Raw genomic sequence first — 21,413 nt, 5'->3', positions numbered from 1 at the left:
GAGCCTCAGAAAACTTCATATTCTCCTCAGCCAACATTTTAATCCTTTAAAAAGTCCTTTCAAAAACTGCAAGTTTTGCATCCATAATAGGTCCTAATTCTGAACTGGCAGAGAAAGTAATGCATTAAGAGTGTGAATTGTGCATAAAAAAAACCACACTAATTTGTTTCAACTAATGCTCATTATTACAATAGCTGAATTCCAAATAACTGTCTTTCATATGCCACCTTAATTTTGTAAAAGCAACTGACAATGAATCTAATTTCAATTTACAATAAAATAAGCAGTTCATGCCAGAATGATGTCTACAGCATTCAGAATCCTCAAATTAATAATAATATCCCTGTTGAAGGATTCAAACCAATCTTTATTTAAATTGCATTCACAGGCATTATAAGTTCTATTTTACAGTCTAGGTACTACTATCTGCACTAATCTGAAAATACATTGCAGTCACCAATATGACAAATATTTTGAATGTGCTTTTTTATTTAAGCAATTCAAATCTAAATGAACACCTATTACCTTCACATCAAAAATGACTCCACTAAAATCTGTTTGAGCTGATTAATATTAGCAGTAAGGGAGGAAGTACCACAGTAGGAACTGTCAAAATCATGTATAAGGTATTAAGAGATGTTTACTCAGGAAGAAAATAAGATGTAGATGTAGACATCAGTCCCATATCCTCAACCTACTCCACTGAAAATTATTTATCTCATTGTGAAGATAACTTATAACAAAATGCTAAAATCTGTGATTTACCCACTGTACCTACTGTACATTTTACCTACTGCAGATCTTTCTCTAAGCATGAATATTTCTAAATTAGCAAGGTCAAGCATTCACTAACTACAAAAAGTCAACTCATTTGTTCTGTACCTTAAAAATAAAATCCAATGTACAGAGCATCTTACATAACTTGTTAGATGTGCATAGGACCCAGGCAAAATGAAATTAATATTCTGTATCAAGAGTCCTTACAAGCAGCTGTTTCACCTTTTTCATTCCAGCATATGAACACAGCCAGGTAGCTCTTACACAAGATTTCACTTGACATTTTGGTGAGACATCAAGAAGGGCCTATAATCTTCCTTCCTTATCATGTACATAGCACTGCAGAGTACTACAAACTTTCTGTGACTCCTCTGACAACTTTCACAAGAAAAGGTGTAAATCAGATCTCAGCTGAAAAATGGACACAACCTGCAGCTCTCCATATGCAAATATCACATTTTAAACTATTGCCAAGGTGAGGCAGTAGCCATAGCACATCCAGCTGTTGACCCTTAAATAGACTTGAGCACTATTAAGACCACACTTTAAGGCACTGGCAAAGTCTGCAGTCTAAGAATCTGCCAGCAGATTGAAACAAACCATACTTAATACTAGAAGATAGCTATGCTAACAAAACACATCCCTGTGTTTTGTATAACTGATACTTACATAAATAAGTGTACAGCTGTTTACTTAGCATTATGCAAGATTTATGTAGCCATCAGCAAGACCAAGAAGTGTTATCTTCTACTTCTCTAAAAATCATTTTTAAGCAACTAGAGCTTTGCCAGAGCCTCCATCCCAATGACAGAAGGCCAGGGTAGAGCCTCACACTCTGGCAATCCTTAATTCAGGAATGTGTCATATCCCACTGATAAACACCAGTAAAACACAACTTACAGCTTCTGTAAGTCACAATTTACTTGAAACCATCACTACAGCAGAAGTTTCAGGAAACATGGCCAAATACTGAGGGATCTGGCTGATGCCATCAACAGGCCACTGTTTGGTAAGGACATGGTCATCAGGGAATGTCACCGATAACTGAGGCAAAGCAGTCCTGTCTTCAGGAGCAGGGAGGAGGATCTGGGACACCACAGCAAGGTATGTCTCACCTTGATCTCTTGGAAGGTGATGTAGTAAACAGCTCTTGAAAACCATTTCCAAGCACAGAAGGTCAAGATGAGAGCAATTTGCACAAATTTATGGCAGGGAAGTCACCCACACTAAACAGCACTATGAACAATGTGAGATGAGAGAGAGCTGATGTGTCCACCCCATCTGTAGTAGGGCTGTTGATAAGCTTCCCACACCCCATCCTCATGTGGACTGATGAGGCACAGGATGGAGACATGAGGCAGACTGAAAAGTGCAAACTGACCTGCCGGGCTCAAAGGACTCTGTCAGCGGCACCACAGACAGGCCAGCCAGGGGCCGGACAGCAGTGGTGAGCTCAATGATATTTTAACATCACCATCAGTGACCTGGATGATGGCACAGAGTGCAGTTCCAGCAGCTTTACACAACAGAAAACCAGGAGTGATCCAAACACCAGAGGGTTGTGATGACACTCAGAGTGCCCGGAAGAGTTGGAGGAATGGGCAGCAGTCCTGTGCACTTAAAGGGAAGTGCCAAATCCTGTGCCTGTGGAGGAACAACTCCATACAAGAGAACCCCATGCTTGGAAACCAAACACCACAAGCAGCTTTGCAGAAGAGGACCTGAAGTTCAAACAAGATGAGCACCATCAGGAAGGTGCACTTGTAAAGGCCACCAGCACCTGGGCTGCACCAGAACAGCACTGCCAGCACTGTGGAAGTGGTGATCCTTCCTCTCATGCAAGTTTTAGCAAGATTTCTGCTGTTTTGTTGAAGAGTTTTGGAATTTTTTTTTGGAGGAAAGATTTGTTCCATCTTTGGTATTTAAAAAAAAAAAAATATCAGTTTTAATAAATCCTTACCCTAGCCCAAGATTTATTTCTCGTGACATACTGGAACATAGAAAGCCATGATTTGTTACCTGAAAGCATGGTAGAAATCAATGTTATTCATTCATCATAGAAATGCTAAAACAGTTCAGAGAAACAGATATGGACAGACCCAGGGTACAGCAGTCCATTGTTTTCCCTCTCCAGTGTCCATGGCTGAAAATGCACACAGCATGCAGCTCTTCCCACTGCTTCCCAGAATGCAATATTGTCCAAAATGCATTTTCTGTCCAATAAAAACTTGTCACTGTCCATATTTCACACAAGATTAGGGAAATGAAGAGAGATAAAGCTATTCCAAGTACCTATAGTGCTTTTTAAATTCTTATTATCCTTATATTTAAATTATATATATATAATACACATATATTTCTTATATATTATATATTCTTATATAATATATATAATTCTTATATATTTAATTCAGTGAAATTCAGAGTTAGCACCAGACACTGCTATAACTTAAACTCACGCCCACTGATGCTACAGCTCTACCAACAAGTATAACTTCAATCTTACTATAGAATTGATACAAAACATCTATATATTCTGTGGCATTGTAGTGATTGAATGAACTCAAAGTGAATGCAATCACTGCTAAGAGCCTCTAGAAGATGAACCATTGAAAACAGTATAGACTGGAGTAGCCTTCATGTACAATCTCTTGTTTCAACCTACTGTTTGTAACTTTCTCCAATTGCTGATTTTTAACACAAGCTTCCTGCTACTTTGATGTAAATTTCTCAGAATCCTGAGAAATTCCTTGTCTGAAACTTTGTTTACTAAAGCACAAACAACTGATGTGCAAGTGTGCTGTGAAAAAGTAATCTTGTATAGAAAGAACACAAAACCACAAAAACAGGTGTATGCTATGGGTCATAAAATAGATGAGTTGCATATTTTACTCTGCAAAACAACAAAAAAATCACAAATTTTAAAAATGCTTTCATAATATTTATGAAAAAAGTAACAACCTAAAGCATCCTAAAGAATTTGTGCATTCCTACCCACAGATGTAGGAAACAAACCTACAGACTGTAGTTGGCACATGTAAAAGAGAAGTGGCTAATTCCAACACGCCATCCTGGATTAGGTTAACACAACCCTAATCCTCTAACCTCAAAGCCAGGTTGGATGGGCTTTGGGCTTTAAACAAGCTGGTCCTTGTTTGTGGAAGGTGTCCTTGCCCATGGCAGGGGGGATTGGAACCAGATGAGCTTTAAGGTCCTTCCAACCCAAACCACCTCATGATTCCTTCAGAAGGCCATGACTTCCACTGCCAGCAGATAAAAGAGGTAAAGAACCACTTTTGACAAAATTATTGTAGACAGTATTTTTATTTTTTGTCACCCATTACAGTCCTGGGCTGCAGTAATGCAACTTGGCAGGAAAAGGCAGCTTGCATATCTACTGTCCTATGGGAAAGTGCAGCTTAAAGAAATTTGCGTGGTTATTTTTTGTATGAGCTTCAACATAAATTGGATGTTAAAAACTTCAAACATCCAAGTTAAAAATTAACTAGCTGAGGGATAACATTAATTACAATCCCTTCCATGTGCTCAAAAGCAAGCAAATCTGAATTATTTTCTGTGTAGGAAGACATATATTACACAGAATAATGCATATTGCTACCGCATTCAATTTTTTTCCCAAATATTATACTATTAAACTTATTTTCATGAAATTAGTTGAACCACTTTGCAGAATTGCAGAACAAGATCAGACTTCCCTAGAAGTGTTATAAAACTTGAAAGTCCCATCTTAGGGACTCAATCCAGCTGTAAATCTTAAGGAAAGGATCAAAGATCTTTCAACAGACCAGTTTTTGCAGGAAAGCAGCCACATCTACAGCTCCAGATACATCTCTGCCTCTGTAGGACCATGTGCCTGTCCATGCAGCACCTTCCTTGAGGAAGGAATTCTTCCAAATTTCATGGCATCTATGAAGAAGGAGGTTTTTTTTTTTTCTTAAACTAGTATTTCTAGCATTGACCTAATAAAACATTATGCATCTTTCCAAATTTAAGAAAAACTGAAACAAACCATGTTTTATACCTAAAATATCTGAATTAGCTACCAACTTATGCCAGTAAGCTTTTGCTGAAACACACCTTACAAAGCTAAAATACACTACTGTTTTAGCAGCATTTAAGGTGTGGGTTTACTTGTGGTAAGAAACAGCTCTGACTCAAAATCTTTCTCTAAAGAAATTATATTCATGTTTACCTTAAATGTAACTAAGCAGTTAGTTCTGGTTAAGTTGTATTTTCACCTAGTAAATTTGTTTACAAAAAGCATCTTTCTTCAGTAAAAAGTATTTTTAAAGGTCTAAGTTTCTTTCCAACATACATGGTTATGGTGTAACTGTAAGAATCAGGAAAACTGCATGTTCTGTGCAACTACTCAGCAGTCAAGACATTGCAAATTCATTTGTCTTAATGGTTTGTTTTGAAGACAGTTTAAAATCAAATGTTTATATAGAAATCTAAAATGTGATGCCTGAGTTTTACTGCAGCCAAATTATGTCACACAATTATTTGATAAATCAACTTCAGACATGTTACTGTTTTAGTTTTCATCCAGCTAATTTCAGAATGCAAACTTTCACTGAACACTTTTTCCCAGTGATGAGCACATGTGTTCTTAGGGGAGCAATTCCTATATTCAATAGTTTAAATAGCATATTTCAGTACATTTCTACAGATTACACACTGAAAATCAACTACTACAAAGCGTCACAGGCACAAAACAGCTGACACCTTTAAGTGCAGTAGAACAATTCACAGCCAGGGAAGTTCACCTACAATCAAGGTGAGACAGCAAAAACAAAACCAGTCATATTTTTAACACTCATGCTGGGAACCTGCAGAAGCTGCTTCTAACCAGACACCTGCCCTGCCTGTCCCCCACCTGCCTTCACAGCCCCATATATTCAAGTTTCTGCTCCTTCATCACTTCTGTCTGCCAAGAAACAATAAGAAAAGTGCCAACGCAAACTACCTGAGGTGCCATTACTTCTTGATTCAGTGATGCTTAAATTGCTTTTATATGGGAAAGAAAATGTCGATGCTCCATTTTCTGAAAGTACAAAATGAAGTTATTTTCTAGATGTGGCAGAGGACAAAGAGAACGAATTTTAAGAAAATACAACTGCTTAAGAAATTTGGAGTACCTAAAAGACGAAGAACAGCTGAGACAGCAATAACCAATTCATGGGTAGACTTCTATTGCTCCTTGCTACTTGAGAGAAACAAAGAAAAAAGTGCATTTGGGAAGAACCTCCAACAGTTGCAATGGGTACTTGCGCACACCTGAAGTCTTCCTAGAGAAAAGGTCCTGTGTTACTAAGTCTCAAATCTCACTTCCCCCTCGACCTTAGAGCAAGTGCAGGAATGCCATGTCCAGTCAAATACAGAATAACCACCTAAAGAGGCTGGAATGCGTTATTTTGCATACACCCAAGAAATAAAGGTGCTTCACTGAACTCAAAAATCTGACTGTCCACTCTGAAAAGAACATTTAACCATAGGGAATAGAAACTCTTCCTCGTGCCAACAGGAGAGACACACTTACAAATCCCTCTACCAAATCTGACATGTGGGTTTAAAGACTCAATCAACAGTGTGTCACAGAGTCAGAAAATACCGGAAATGCTACCATGAATTTCCATAGATCATGAATGGAACTAAATTCCCAGAGCTGCTCTTTTTGCAGGATCCCTTTATAAAGCAAGACACAACTAATTTAATAGATTACTACTCATATTTGCTCTAACTGTAACTTTAAAAATACGAACATTACACTAAATTATCAGAAAGAGCTGGGAACGAAGGAAAGCTTTTATCACTAAATTCATACAGCTTTTACTTTATCCTTGCATAATAACTATGTATTGGCAGTACCCCTTGACAAAAGCATGAGATTAACTATGTAGCTGGCCAGGAATATCTATTCTGTTTAATCTATTTTTCTGAAGGGGCCATCTGCTCTTATTTCTTCATCTTGTGGCTCAAATTGAAATTGCATTCACTATTCTGTTAGGATTTCAATTAGGTACATGTAGAATTTCTCCCATGACAGGATGGCTGTTTTGAGGATGAAGTACTGTAAGGGGAAAAGGTATTACTACTAAAAGTTGATTGACTATCATTGATACAGCTAAAACAGCTGATTAGTCATCAATAAAATGAAAGAAAAATAATGCTAACATTTGTTTTATTACAGCACAGCTTGACATCCATTACTAACAGTATGCACAGCCATATTTAAGGTTCCAAACCTGAATAAAGGAACTACATTTGCTTTCTGCATTCCCTCCACTCAGCTCTTTTCCAATGACTCTGCAGAAAAGCTTCAAATCTCAGCTTTGATAGCAGCAATGAAACCTTTCCAAATGAGAAGCCAAAAAATACCTCATACAGATGCTGACAAGACATACCTATGGGATTAGCATCATTTGCACAGACTTCGAAATAATGAAGTCACAGCTAAAACACTTACTGAAATACAAGCTACAGGGTTGAGCTCCAGCCAGTTACTACTACTCCAGTGCAATAATACAAAGTTCAGCAAAATAGTCTGAAAGAACAGTAAAGAATTAAACCTACAGTTTTACCTTGTACTTCATCCAAATGGGAGAAAAAGTACTTTTGATTTAGTTATTTCCTATCCATTTCACTGCTTTCCCCAGAAAAATGACCAAGCAGGAGGCTATCCAGCAAGTTGAGTACTTTAGCTATTGCCTAGAGTAACTAAATAAATACTCAGCACCAGCCTCATGCAAGGCATCACAGCAAGCAGCCTCCAAGCCCAGGCAGTCATTGGAAGCTTTGGTCATTGCTTTGAACACAGGAACAGGAATAAGGGATTGGTACCTTCAGGACCTACAACCTACTCAGAGGCAGAAAATACATTATGTTAGCACAGTGCTCAGCACACCAGTGAAGTCTAAACTATAACCTAAAAGTTAAGAAAGCAAATCACATCCATTTTCCACTATCAGGGCATTAATCTAAAGGATAATTCACTTCCAGTTCTTTATAGACCTGATCCCACAGCCAGCTACTTGCCACTTATGTGGTAATGAAATACACACCAGTGTTTTTAATTAATGTTATACTGAACTATGTGAACTATTACTTAGGGTTACAAACAAGGCCTATTATTTCAGAGCTCCAAACTATATAAGTGCATCTATAAATAAATAATTTATAAATACCATTATGGTAATTTCCCCGTACTCTCCATTTAATCAGCTGATAAAAAAGGAATATTCTAAGAACTTCAAATTCAGAAGTCTGAGAAAGTTTCTTCTAAAATTTTATTCAAGATTTTTCAAATTGGACGACAGCAGTCTTAACAGTTCAAGCATACATGAAGTAAACAACACAGGTCAAAGCTACCAGGTCATACAAGGGTTTAGGGTGGAAGTGACCTTAAATATCATCTAGTTCCATACCCCCTGCCATGGGCAGGAATGCCTTCCCCTAGACCAGGCTGCTCAGAGCCCCATCCAACCTGACCTGGAGCAGACTCCAAGGGATGGGGCTTCCACACCTTCTCTGGGCAACCTGTGCCAGTGCCTCAGCACACAGAGAGGAATTTCTTCCTAACATATAATCCAAATTTCTTCTCCTTTAGTTTAAAACCATCCCCATGTATGATATGGTGTCATCCTCAATGATGTGGCTAGTAGGGTTAGGAGAAGGGCTCAAGTGTTTAGTTAGGATGTGTTTGGGCTTTTGACGATTTGGTCTTTTGAGTAGAACCCCGCTAGAAGTGGTGCTCCTATTAGGGTGAGGCTGCCGATGGTAAGGCATGCAGTGGTTGTGGGTAGTATTTTTTGGAGCCCTCCTATTTTTCAGATATCTTGTTCGCCACTTAGGCTGTGAATGATGGAGCCTGAGCATAGGAAGAGCATGGCTTTGAAGAATGCGTGGGTTGAGATGTGGGGCAGAAAAAATGAGGGGCAGAAGGAAGTGGTGAACATCTGGAGTGGGAGGAATAAGGAAGGGGGAGGATTTTCCAGGTGGAAGCGTTGGTCTCCTGGAGCCACAGTCAGGTGTGATGGAATCCTATGTTCCTGGAGATGGCTGAACACCTGCCAGCTCATGGGAAGCGGAGAACGGATTCCTTGTTTTCATCTGCTTGCGTGTGCAGCTTGTACCTTGCTTATCCAAGTATCCTCTCTTCACCCAGAGTTTTGTAGCTTTTACTCTTCCGATTGCCGCCCCCATTCCCTCGCGGGGGCTGGGGTTACAGCAGGACAGGGACACACCTGGGCTGCGGGCTGGGGTTACAGCAGGACAGGGACACACCTGCGCCTTGGGGACAGACAGGACACATCTGGCTGTGGGAGCTGCTGCCACAGGCCAACACCGATGGCACCGGCACCGCCTGGCCCCGACCCCGCTCTCCCGAGGGGCTGGCACCCGATCCCAATCCCGCCTCTCCCAGGGATCACACCCGCTCCTACAGCACCAATCCCCGCTCTCCCGAAGGGCTGACACCCGAGCCCGGCTCCCCCGGGGGGATGACACCCAAGCCCGGTCCTCCTGAGGGGCTCACACACGATCCCGGGAGCCCCAGTCCCGCCTCTCCTGGTAGGCTGATGCCCGACCCCGGGAGTTCCGATCCTGCCTCTCCCGGGGGATCACGCCGGATCCAAACAGCCCCGATGCCGGCTCTCACGGGGGATCAGACCCGTTTGTACAGCCCCAATCCCCGCTCTCCGGAGGGGCTGACACCCGAGCCCAGCTCCCCCAGGGGGATGACACCCGATCCCGGGAGCCCCAGTCCCGCCTCTCCCGCTGGGCTGATGCCTGATCCGGAAGTTCCGATCCTGCCTCTCCTGGGGATCACATCCGATTCCACAGCCCCGACCACGGCTCTCCCGGGAATCAGACCCGTTTGTACAGCCCAGATCCCTGCTCTCCTGGGGATCAGACCCGATCCCGACTCTCCCGGGGGATCAGACCCATTTGTACAGCCCCAATCCCGGCTCTTCCAGGGATCACACCCGTTCGTACAGCCCTGATCCCGGCTCTCTCGGGGATCACAACCGATCCCCACAGCCCCGATCCCGGCTCTCTGGAGGGGCTGGCACCCGAGCCCGGCTCCCCTCGGCCCTCCCGGGGGCCTCACACCCGATCCCAATCCCGCCTCTCCCGAGGGATCACACCCGATCACACCTCTCCCGGCGAATCACACCCAATCCCGTCTCTCCCGAGGATCCCACCCGATCCCACAGCCCCGATCCTCAAACCCATTCCTACAGCCCCAATCCCGGCTCTCCTACTCTCCTAGGGATCACACCCGATCCCACAGCCCCAATCCCGGCTCTCCTAGGGATCACACCCGATCCCACAGCCCCGATCCCGGCTCTCCCGAGGATCCCACCCCATCCCACAGCCCCGCAGGGCCGGGCCGCTGTCGCCCCCTCCTGGCACCGCTCCAGAAATAATTCCCGAAACGCTCTAAAACCCTCGCGAAACGGCTCCCCCGAAAATGAAGCACACACAATGCCTTCTCTAGTAACTAGTGCCCTAATCATAATAGAGTTGCCTGGCAAAGATGCATTCAAAAATCGTTCTGCAAAAGCTGCATCGTCAATACCTATGCATCACTACATGGAAGGTGCTGTATTAGAAGGTTGTAGGAAAACCCACTGTGGAATGCTTCTGCTCTTTCCAAAGTGTGCTCATATTAATAGTTTGCAATCGCCCAAGATCCTAAAGTTAACAGATCATATAAGGCTGGAAAAATTCTTCAGAGGTCATTAATCCTCCGTCATGGTTTAGCCCCAGCTAGCAGCTAAGCCCCACATAGGTGCTCCCTTCCCTGCAAGAGGATGCAGGAGAAAATTGCAAGGGTAAAATTAATAGACTTGGTGGGTCGAGATAAAGACAGTTTAATGGTAGATAAAACAAAATCCATGCCCATAAGCAAAGTAAAACAATTCACCCCTGCCATGGCCAGGCAGGTGCTCAGGCATTCCCAGGAAAGGAGGGCTCCATCACACATAATAGTGATTTGGGAAAACAAACACCATCACTCCAAACTTCCCCTCTTCCTTCTTCCCCCCAGCTTTATATGCTGGGCACGATGCCATATGGTATGGAACATCTCTTGGGTCAGTGGGGTCAGCTGTCCCAGCTGTGTCTCATCCCATTCCTTGTTCCTCCACAGCCTCCTCGCTGGTGGGGTGAGGAGCAGAAAGGGCCTCTGTGTAAGCTCTGCTAAGCAGTAATGAAAACATCCCTGTGTTATCAACACTGCTTTCCTCACAAATCCAAAACAACCCCACACTGGCTACTGGGAAAAAAACAAATTAACCCTAGCCAAAACCACCACAGGCCTCACAAGCATTTTATGACTACACTTACATCATTCCCAGCATTTGTTTCACACGGTATTAACAGGATTGTGTTAAGACTCAGGGGCCTGCAGAAACAAAAAGGTCTAAAGAACAGATACAGCAAGCCTTAAAAACATGATAAATCTTTCGTTGTATGCTTTTATACAGTAGGCCAATAAAAACCTAATCATTTTTCCAGACCATGGATGCATGGTGTAATAAAAAGGTCAAGGGTATATGATAAGCAAAAAGAATCTTTAAGACTAATCTGTGTAACACAAGACAAATTGGACCACAAGAGCCTTTTGCAGTGTTTAAAGATCTATACCAAGGTGCTGCATTTCACCTTGCAGACTATCCAGCCTGGGATATTACTGGGATAACTCCACATAGGGAGCAAGTGTTAACAAGGGCTAAAGGTATCACTGCAGCCCATCTGCTGTGAAACAGCTTAGCTCCTCCAGGCACACCAGGCTTTAAATGGAGAAACTGAACCAATCATTAAGAACAAACACTTTTCCTCTGAGAAACATCTCCAACTACCACGAAGATTTTGGGGAATCCTTTAAAGGAAGGCAGAAAACTGATCTGTGAGCAAGTTTCTTCAAAATTGGGACTTCTTGAGCCTAAAATAATAGGCTGGAAGTAGTCATGAAGCAGTTGGATACTTAATAAAGTGACAAAATGCTTACTGAACTTTCATGACTCTACAAATGGATCAAGATCATCATATTTGAACTGTGCTTCTATAGCTGAGAAAAATCTGCTTTCCCTCAAGCTCAGGAGGGGAGATGGGGTAGAGTTAAACACTATAGAAGTCAAATAACCAAAGAGACATGAAAACCATAGTGCCTTTCCCTTTAACAGAAGTGAAATTTATCATTTAGCAGCAGCCTGGAGGTGGACAGAGAAGGAAAGGGTGATTTTTTTACTTCACTGCTTTACCCCATGGAGCTGTATCACTGAAGTCAGCATAGAGGGCACCACAACATTTCTGCTTAACAGCAGAAAAAAAAGCAACAAAAATCTCCTTAACCGTCAAATACTGCAGGGAGCAGAAACTCTTCCCAGGGACACATCAGGATTGGTATTGACCACCTCTAGTTAATTAGAACACGGATCAAAATGAACCAGTAACAAAAACCTTTGTCCACTACCAGCAAACAGAAAAGGACACATGAAAGGAAGAATGACCACATTAGAAGCAGTCCTTCCATTTCTACATCTGAAAATAATAATTTTTATCCCAAAGCAGTAGGAAAAATTGGCTGACAACCTCTAAAACCTTTTGCTTTCAAACACATCTGCTTCCCAGAGTAGTGTTACTGAATGGTTTGAGGCAATAAAAGGCTACAGACACATTTCTTCTCTAAGCCTTCAACAAATGCAGCAGCAGTGAGAGGAGAAGCAATTTACAGAATCATAGAATATCCTGACTTGGAAGGGACCCACAAGGCCTGAAGTCCAACTCCTGGCCCTGCACAAGACCAGCTCAAGAATCCCACCATGTGGCTGAAACTTCAAATATTTCTTGAGCTCTGTCAGGCTTGGTGCTGTGACCACTTCCCTGGGGAAACTGTTTCAGTGCCCAGCCTTCCCCTGGGTGAAGAACATTTTCTCAATATCCAATCTAAACCTCCCCTGACAGTTTCAGGCCCTTCCCTCAGGTCCTGCCACTGTCACCCCCAGAGATCAGTGCCAGCCCCTCCTTTTCCCCTCATGTGGATGTTGCAGACTGCAATGAGCTCTCCCCTCAGTCCCTTCTTCTCCAGGCTGAACAGACCAAGGGACCTCAGCCACATCTCAGATGGCTTCTCCTCCAGACCATTCATCTTTATCTCCTCTGAACACCCTTTAATAGTTTTATATCTTTCCTATATTGTGATTTATATGGTGGGGTCTGAAACTGCACACAGTGCTTAAGACATTTTCCTATACTCTTTGTCTTGTCCACAGAAAGGCATCTAACTCAGACTGGTCCTTTTGAACAATCCTGATGGATTATTAAACCCAAAGAAAATCAGTAAATCCTCAAAAGATTTGCAACTTCAGGTTTTCACTGTCACTATAGTATACCAAGATCAGCACAGCAGCAGTTGCTATAACAAATTTTCTGTTGGATCAAGTACAATGGGTTTACTGAAATGATTTCTAATCTTTTAGGTTTCCAATTACTTTGTCAACAAATTCTTCCCAGAAAATAAAGATCTATAAAAGAACACCTATACAAGCCAAAAAAGTGAAAGATTTACCATCTACAAGAATTAAACTGACATTTTTTTGCTGCCTTGCAACTTTGTTGAAGTTGAGTTGCTACCTGCAGCCAAAAGTCTGATAAACACATCAAAATAAGAAATGAAAGGCATCCAGCAAATAGCAACGAGAGATGGAGAATAGAAAGGAAATCCATTTAACTGCCTAGTTTCTTACTAAGTTTGTCTTGACAATAAGGAAAAAAGCTGAAAAACAACAACACAACATAAAAGAACCAGAAGTGATAAATATGAAAAAAACAAGTTTAAGTAAAGGAAAAATTTAAGATAGGATAAACACACAAAGAATAAAACATGCACTGCTCAGCTATGGAGGTACAAAATACATCAGTCACTCTAACAATGCTTCTTCATGCTACCTCTCCAGTTACTGCTTTTTAATTTGCTCCTTGGCATAAACAGCCAACCTACAGCTACTGTACAGCCCAAGTCATTGACAGTTCAAAGAGCTTAACAATTTAGCAGGGATCAAATATCCATACATGAAACTCATTCTGAGGCAAAGATGTCAAGGCACAAAATCTACTGGTCCTTATATCTGCTTTAAGAGTTAATCATCTATTGCTAAAGCATTGTGCATTTTTTCATTTGTACTTCTTGGCCAGACATTTCACCATTGGTTTTCAGAGCCTCTTTGCACCTTTATTCACTCTTGCAGGCAGCCAAGCTCTCAAAGCACAAGTCAAAGACCCCTTTCACACAACAATCAGACTAGCAAGAGGCCTACAGACCTTCTCAAACTTGCAAAGCATTGTATTTTTCCATGATTTCCTCAAAGATTAAGACATACGGACTTCTGCAAGTAGAATGTCACAAGAAAATTAAATTCCTGAGTCCATATGCCCTTATGGCCTTAGCTTAAGGCCATAAAGATATTAATTTTCTAGCTACTGTTACACTTGGGGGAAAAAAAAAAAATCACACTTGGCTAGAAATATATGGCTGTAAAATAATTCCCAGAACTATCACCACCACTACCAAACAGCTCCCATGGCATGGGTGAGACTTGCCTTCGCAGGACTCAGAGGTAGACAACTCCACTTTATCAAGATATTCCACATGCCCAGTACAGAAGCCCTGTCCTTTGTTATCTTCTATTTGAAAAACAGTATTAATAATGTAAACATTAAGCCTGCAAGATTCCTTCACAGCTCAGCTAAGAACAGTCAGTTAATTCACCATAAAATATTAGGTCAGTTACCAGTTAATCTATTTAAACATGCTTTTTACTGAACCCTGCTAAATACTAATTAAAAAGTCATGCAGTACCACACTGAATACTTTACAGACTCTTCTAAACTCTGAACCTCGATACCTGCTTCTTTCAAACAAAAGTGCATCCTAAATTCTTTTGTTTCTTAATTACACTGGAAGTCAGAAGGCAGAAAGGTCACATACATAAATTTTAAGTATATGCAAGAAAAGTCAAACAAGCCACAGGCCAGAGGAACAGTGCTGTGACCTTCTTCCTGATTTCCCCAGTAAATAAGTACTCAGAAGGTTACAGCTTTAATTTGCATGGCTGGTGTCAAAAAGGATTGAAAGTGACAAACCATGTCAGGCTGCATTTGAAACCTTTAAATTCAATCTCTCTCATTGACTGCCAAAGTGAGTGTGCAAGTGAATTAGGAGTCAGCTTTACACTAACTGTGATTGCAGTGAGTGGCTCTAGGCTCAGTCAGGCTTCAGAACAGATGAGCCCAGGGGTGAAGAAAGTATGATTATCTTCAGCTGCATTTTGCAGAAGCCCTGTTAACATGACTGGAATATCTGATAAACCACTTCCGCAGCCTTTTAAGAGAGCAAGATCGAAATCTAACTTTTAGGAAGCCCTCTGACTGCTCCAATACAGTTTCACTGTAGTAAAAGCAAAGAGCAATCATAATAAAAATGTGAACTTCTGAAGTTTTACCAGATACAGATAGCTGAGATGAGAGACAGACCCTGAAATATCCCTTCTGCCCTCCAAGGGTTTCTACTTCTCATGCTGCTTCAAGAAAACAGAAATAAAAGCCAAGTCAGCCTTCCCTAGTTTGATGGTGCAACCATTACATCATATCCATTCCTATTACTACCACTTTAATTTTTCATCACACTTGGCCTGTAAATATCCAATTCCACCTAAATGTTTTGCTTAGACTCTTGTCTTCTAGTAATCAGACTAAAACCACAAGACTATTTCTGGTTAACTCCTAAGAATAGCAACTAAAAGTGACCAGCTGTCTGAAAAAAACCTGAGGAGAACAAAACTTACTATATTTCATACAATGCTCCAAGTAATTTAAAAACACAGTCAGCTTTCTCCAGCCATATCTCATTTTCAAAACACCTATAACCTTCATGAAGTGCTCTGAAATCCTCAGAGAGTAGGACAACTAGTATTGTTTCTGTGATCGATACTATAATGACAGAAAAGAGAGTTTGGGGTTACACTGATGGTGATTCAACACCATTAGTGACTGAATGAGCAGCACCATGTGTCTGTGCCATGCCACAAAACTTGTCCACACAGGAAAGTGGGTGCTTCAGTGTCATTACTTATGTTACAACACAGCTACGTCACTCCACAATCACATTTATTTTTGATAAACTAAAGAAAAGCACAAATCCCCTTGCATACCTAGATTTATTCAAAGTTGTCCTGGTTTTGGCTGGGATAGAGTTCATTTTCTTCCTAGAGCCTGGTACAGTGCTGTGATTCAGACTCAGTAGGAGCTGACAACACAGTGATGTTTTGGTTGTTGCTAAGTAGTGCTTACTCTAAATCAAGGACTTTGCAGTGTCTCACGCTCTGCTGGGCAGCAGGTGCACAAGGAGCCCAGAGGGAGCACGGCCAGGAGAGGTGACCTGAACTGGACAAAGGAATATTCCACAGCACAGGATGGATGTCCACTATATAAACGGGGGGGAGTTGACTCAGAGCCACTGATTGCTGCTCAGGGACAGCCTGGGCATCAGTCAGCTTTTGGGGAACAACTGTATTAGGCATTACTTGTTTCTCTTGGGTTTTAGTCCTCTTTTTAATTTCCAGTATAATTATTATATTTTACTTTATTTCAGTCATTAAACCCACAAGTTGTACCTTTTTTCAATTCCCTGATTCCACCGAGGGAAAAGCAATGAGTGGCTGCACAGTACCTACCAACCAAGCTGAGCTTAAACCACAACAAAAACCAGTAATATATATGGAACCTTAATTTACTGCTTAGCTCCTACTTCAACCATTTTTACAAAGCCATCTCTACTAAAAAAAAAAAAAAAAAATCAGACCACTAATATCCTCCACAAAGCAGAAAGTGAGTACACTCCCTTACATTCTATTCTCCCTGATTTTAGGGAGGTACAGCTCTGATTACTGAATTCCAAGCAAAATCTGACACAAGAGACAGCAATCCCCAGCTGATCACCACTAGCCACGTGGCTCAGGGAAGCCACTCAACACAGTTAGCACATACAGCCATCTACTGATAGCAAGGCTTGGTATTCCTGAACATCATCTCATCGACATTCTAAAGGAAGCCTTGCCAAATTCAGATACTACAAGTCTCAAAACAGCTAAAATGAGCTCATAAGGAAATATTGCAGAGGTCCAGTCTGCACAAGAGAGTTGTCTTTCAGCAATGGAAGCAACTCTAACTTTCATTATGCACACATTTAATTATCCACACAAACCAAACAACTTCCAAGCACCCATTTTCACATCTCCCCTGTTGGAAATGTGTCTGGTATCACCATGTTTTATTTACAGTTTGCCTCTTCCATCTGCAGTTTCACATACTTCATTCAACATTCACTAACTGCTCGTCTTGAATCACTACTATAAATAAACATGAAAGAAGGTAAAGTAACTTTTCTGTCTCAGATCTTTGAGTATTTTTAGAGCATCACTCGTGAACCAAGTTATGAGAATCAACACTACACTTGCACATTTACCAACATTTACAAACAACCACAACTGCAAACACAGCCTTTGAAATAAGGCTGGATTTCAGAACTACCATCACTCTCCTAGAAAAATATTTTTCAGATTTTGCATAAAGATGAGCCCATGAGAGTTGAAAATAGGAAAACAAATGTACTAAGCTCTTGTTTCTTCATAAAAGCCCATCTTTCCCCAGATTCCTCATTTACAGAACTTACTATAAACTAATAACTGGACAAAATTCCAGTTCCCAGTGTCTGATACCAGCTGCAAATTAATCCTATTAGCATGGTCATCTTACCACACATGCAAATAAGTCCATTTCCAATCTATAACATGCTTAAGGGTTTATGGGCAAAAAAAAATTCCTCTTTTTAGGATGGCTTAATGTTCAATTATACAAATACATCTTCTTAATTAGAACAAGGGATAAAGTCTAGTCTCCTGGAAAAGATTCCCACTGTTCTACAATTTAAACAGCAGTTAAATGTTTCAGTGACTGCTTAAAACAAATTTAAGCAATAAGTATTGTTTTTCTGTCTCAAGGACAGAAAACATCAAATCCTTGAACAGAGTTCTCAACAAGAAAAATCAGGACTTACCATGCAGGAACATTGAAGGATACTAATATTTGATTTTAGTGCTTTCCAAACAGTATTTCAAGGCAGAGAAACTCCTCTCATATCTTAATTCAGAAAGACAGATTAATAATACTGCCCACGAAAATATTCTTACAGCATCTTAGTTATTTCCACATTGTTCTTTTTTAACTGAAATGTTACCCAGGAACTTGAAGCAGGTCAAGCTTCACTTTTTAAATTTAAAATTATGTAATTTGTGTGTACACAAATTATAATGTGTAATTATAAGCATAATATGCAAATCCATCCACTTCCATTTGAAAGCTGTAATTGCCACATTTCAGAAGTCTAGACCCAGGATTTTCCCTAGAAACCAAATTTCAACATGACTGGAAATTTGTTAGCCATGTGGCTCTTTTGTGTAAGCAGCAAACACACCTCAATTACTTCAGCATCTCAAAAGGATTCTTCATCCATACAACTCTTACAAATTACTCTTGAGTTTCTGAAGAAAGCCAGCTGATGTACAGTATTTCAGTTTAAGTAAATACAGATAGCAAATTTAATGCCACTAAGACACCAAAATGCTATTACATAATTAAGCTGGTTATTTAAAGCACTTAAAACCTTTGCTAAGACATACTCTCACAGATACCCAAAAGAAGCCAAACTTAGAAACCTATTTCATTCTAAACTTAAAAGATAAACAAACCCAGTTAAAAAAAACTAGACAAGCTATTTCATTTGCTTCCACATGAACTAATATAGAAAATACTCAGTAGACCTGGCATACAAAATCCAAGCCACAACCATTACATATACATTTGCACTAACAACTGTCATTCATTTAAGTGCATAGAATTATTACAATTGAGAAAAAAACCAACCCCTGATAAAGTTAGTATCATGGCAGGATGGGTTAGTGAAACATCCCCTCCTGAAGTCATATTTCCCACCTGTATTATACAGGGACTTCATCTGATCTGGCTCTTTGGGGACTCTACAATTAAACTATTATACATAGATATTATACAAACTTCCATTTTAAACTGGAGCTAACCAGTTGATTAGTCACCTTCAATCTTTCTTTTCTCCACCTCTAATGTGTGAAACACTTCAGATATAATCCAATCCAAGACTTGGCTTTCAAACTAAACAAAAAAATCAAGACACCTACTAGATTACAGAGGTTGGATGCACATACATCTGCATTTTTACACTGAAAATATAGGTTCTTTTTCTGGAGTGGAATATATGCATGCAGATACCATAATGAAAAGCAAAAGTTTCCATCCTCCAATTTATCATTTCAATGAGAACCTCAAAAAATATCACAAACTCAGTCAGAAAGACAGATTTACCTTCTTTAACACTGTTTACAAAATAGTCAATCACATGGCTCTGTAACTCCCTGGGTTAATTTACACATGCAAAAAGATTCTTCACTACCTGGAGAGGGACTTCAATAATTTATAGCCATCAAGTTTAATTTTTACAAGTTTTTTCATTTACAGCAAATAACTGGTTTTTTAACATAATTCTCCTTTTCCCACAATCAACAGGGACATTTTTACAGATTCAAAGTTTGGAAAAATATGCAATATTCCATCCACCCATGGACATGGACCTTCAATTCTTAGCATATGCATTCTACAGCTTAAACTGTGACAGCTACCCCTAACTCCAGAGTGTTTCAGACAACAGCAATTCTCCTTCTGATTCTGAGACAGGCATTTGCACCTACTACACAGCAAAACCTACAACATATTAGAAGAACCCACATCAACTTAAACTTGTTCCTATTACAGAATGCAAAGCACACCAAGCACGGCTTAGTAAACATTGCAATTAAAGCCAAAATCATTCTGGCTATCACTATGTTTGGTGTGTTAGAGGATCAGCTCATAGCTTGTTTCACTTGAGCATCCTAAGCACTAGAGCAAGCATTTGTCTCTCCAGAGCTGTACTTGAAAGTCGCCTGCCAATTATACAGTATGTCCAAATGTACACTAAATCATACTTTAATTCACACAGAATGACTTTTCTAATCAGCACTGCATCACTGAAACAAAAAGACAGCACTTTAAAGCACATCTGACTTGACAGATGCAGAAGGGGTGGGAGTAACTTGTTATCTGGAGTTATATAATTGCAAAACAAAATATGCTTTGTGTTTTTATAACGGTTTACTAAGATGTAGCACAGCCCAAAGTTTCTAGGAAAGGCCATTGGCAGCAGGCTCGTTCTTCCGAAGGCTCACACACATGTAAACAATCGGCTGCTCATTGTTCACAAACGGGGTAAAATAGGAAAACCGTCTGGGGTTTTAACTGACATGCAGCCCGAGCAGAGCACAGCAGACACAGCCATTCAACTCGGAGTAATCTCTAACTCGAGCAGCGAGCGACGGCAGAGAACACACGGAGGGAAGAGGGGCACAATGCGGGCGGGCACCCAGCGAGCGCGGCTGCCGGGGCGATGCTGCCCGGCCGGGGAAGGGGAAGGCGCCCGGAGCCGGCAAACACCGACAGCCTGAACACAACACACCCCCCAAGCGGTGCCAGGCAAGGGTGAGCCCCGCACCGAGAACCTCAACACAACAAACCCTTCCAGCCGGTGCAATAAGGGAAGGAGAACCTCGGGGTGGGCATCCGCCGCTCACTCCGGCCCGTCCCCACGGCAGGACAAGGAGCCCCGCTCCGCCCCGCCGCCCCTCACCTTGGTTCACCAGCCGCAAGGCGTGGGTGAAGGACGGGTCCAGCGAGTCCTTCTCCGCCATCAGCTCGGGCAGGTACTTCTCGTCCATGGCAGCGGCGGCGGCCCGGAGCTGCAGCGGAGCCGGGGCGCCGGGTGCGCCCGCGGGGAAGGAGCGGGTCCGAGTCCCAGGCAGCGGTAAATCCTCGGAGGCAGCGCTTCCCCCTGGCCGCCTCCCGCCCGGGGCTGCGGGGACGCATCCAGAAGGAAGCGCCGCAAGCCCCCGGCCAGGAGGGGGGAGAAAAGGGGCGCGGGCTGGGGGGACGCCCCCCCTCAGCGGACAAGGGGCGCGGACAAATCGCTCTGCGGAAGCGCACAAGGGAAAAGAAGGGAAAAAGGCGCGCCCCGGGAGCCGCTGACCCAGGCAAGACGAGAGCCGCGCACACAATAAAAGAGACAGGCGGCGGCAGGGGCTGCGCACAGACCAACACCACAAACAGCCCCGCCGGCGACACTGCGCCCACTGAGCACAGAAAACGCGCCGCACCAGCTTTATATACCGCCCTAGACCACGCCCCCCTTAGGCCTTTAGCCCCGCCCAGGGGCGATGCCCCGCCCCAGCCCCTTCCAATGGGCGGGGATAGCAGAGCTCCCCCAGTGTCCCCGCCTTGCTCAAGTGAAGGCTGCTATTGGATGGCGTGGCCTGTCAGTCAGAGACTAGCCGCAATTTCTCATTGGTCGCTGCTGCTGGCCCCGCCTCCCAGCGGTCGGTGAGGGTCCCGTGCTGAGGGGCGCTCCCAGAGTCGCTCCGCAGCGCGAGCTG

General features: G+C 42.1%; 1 protein-coding gene across 2 annotated transcripts in view; it reads right to left on the bottom strand.

Moving 5' to 3' along the window:
* Positions 1–21,094, bottom strand: part of KHDRBS3 (KH RNA binding domain containing, signal transduction associated 3) — a 90,800-nt gene extending 69,706 nt beyond the window's left edge. For both annotated transcript variants that reach the window (XM_059488600.1, XM_059488610.1), the window contains exon 1: positions 20,615–21,094. In XM_059488600.1, coding sequence (XP_059344583.1) covers positions 20,615–20,702 — 88 coding nt within the window. In that variant the 5' untranslated portion in view covers positions 20,703–21,094. The remainder of the gene's footprint in view (positions 1–20,614) is intronic.
* Positions 21,095–21,413: the final 319 nt, after the last annotated feature.

Source organism: Ammospiza nelsoni, chromosome 1 (assembly GCF_027579445.1).
Source record: "Ammospiza nelsoni isolate bAmmNel1 chromosome 1, bAmmNel1.pri, whole genome shotgun sequence".
Classification (NCBI taxonomy): Eukaryota; Metazoa; Chordata; class Aves; order Passeriformes; family Passerellidae; genus Ammospiza; species Ammospiza nelsoni.
This window is presented reverse-complemented; position numbering and strand designations above follow the sequence as displayed.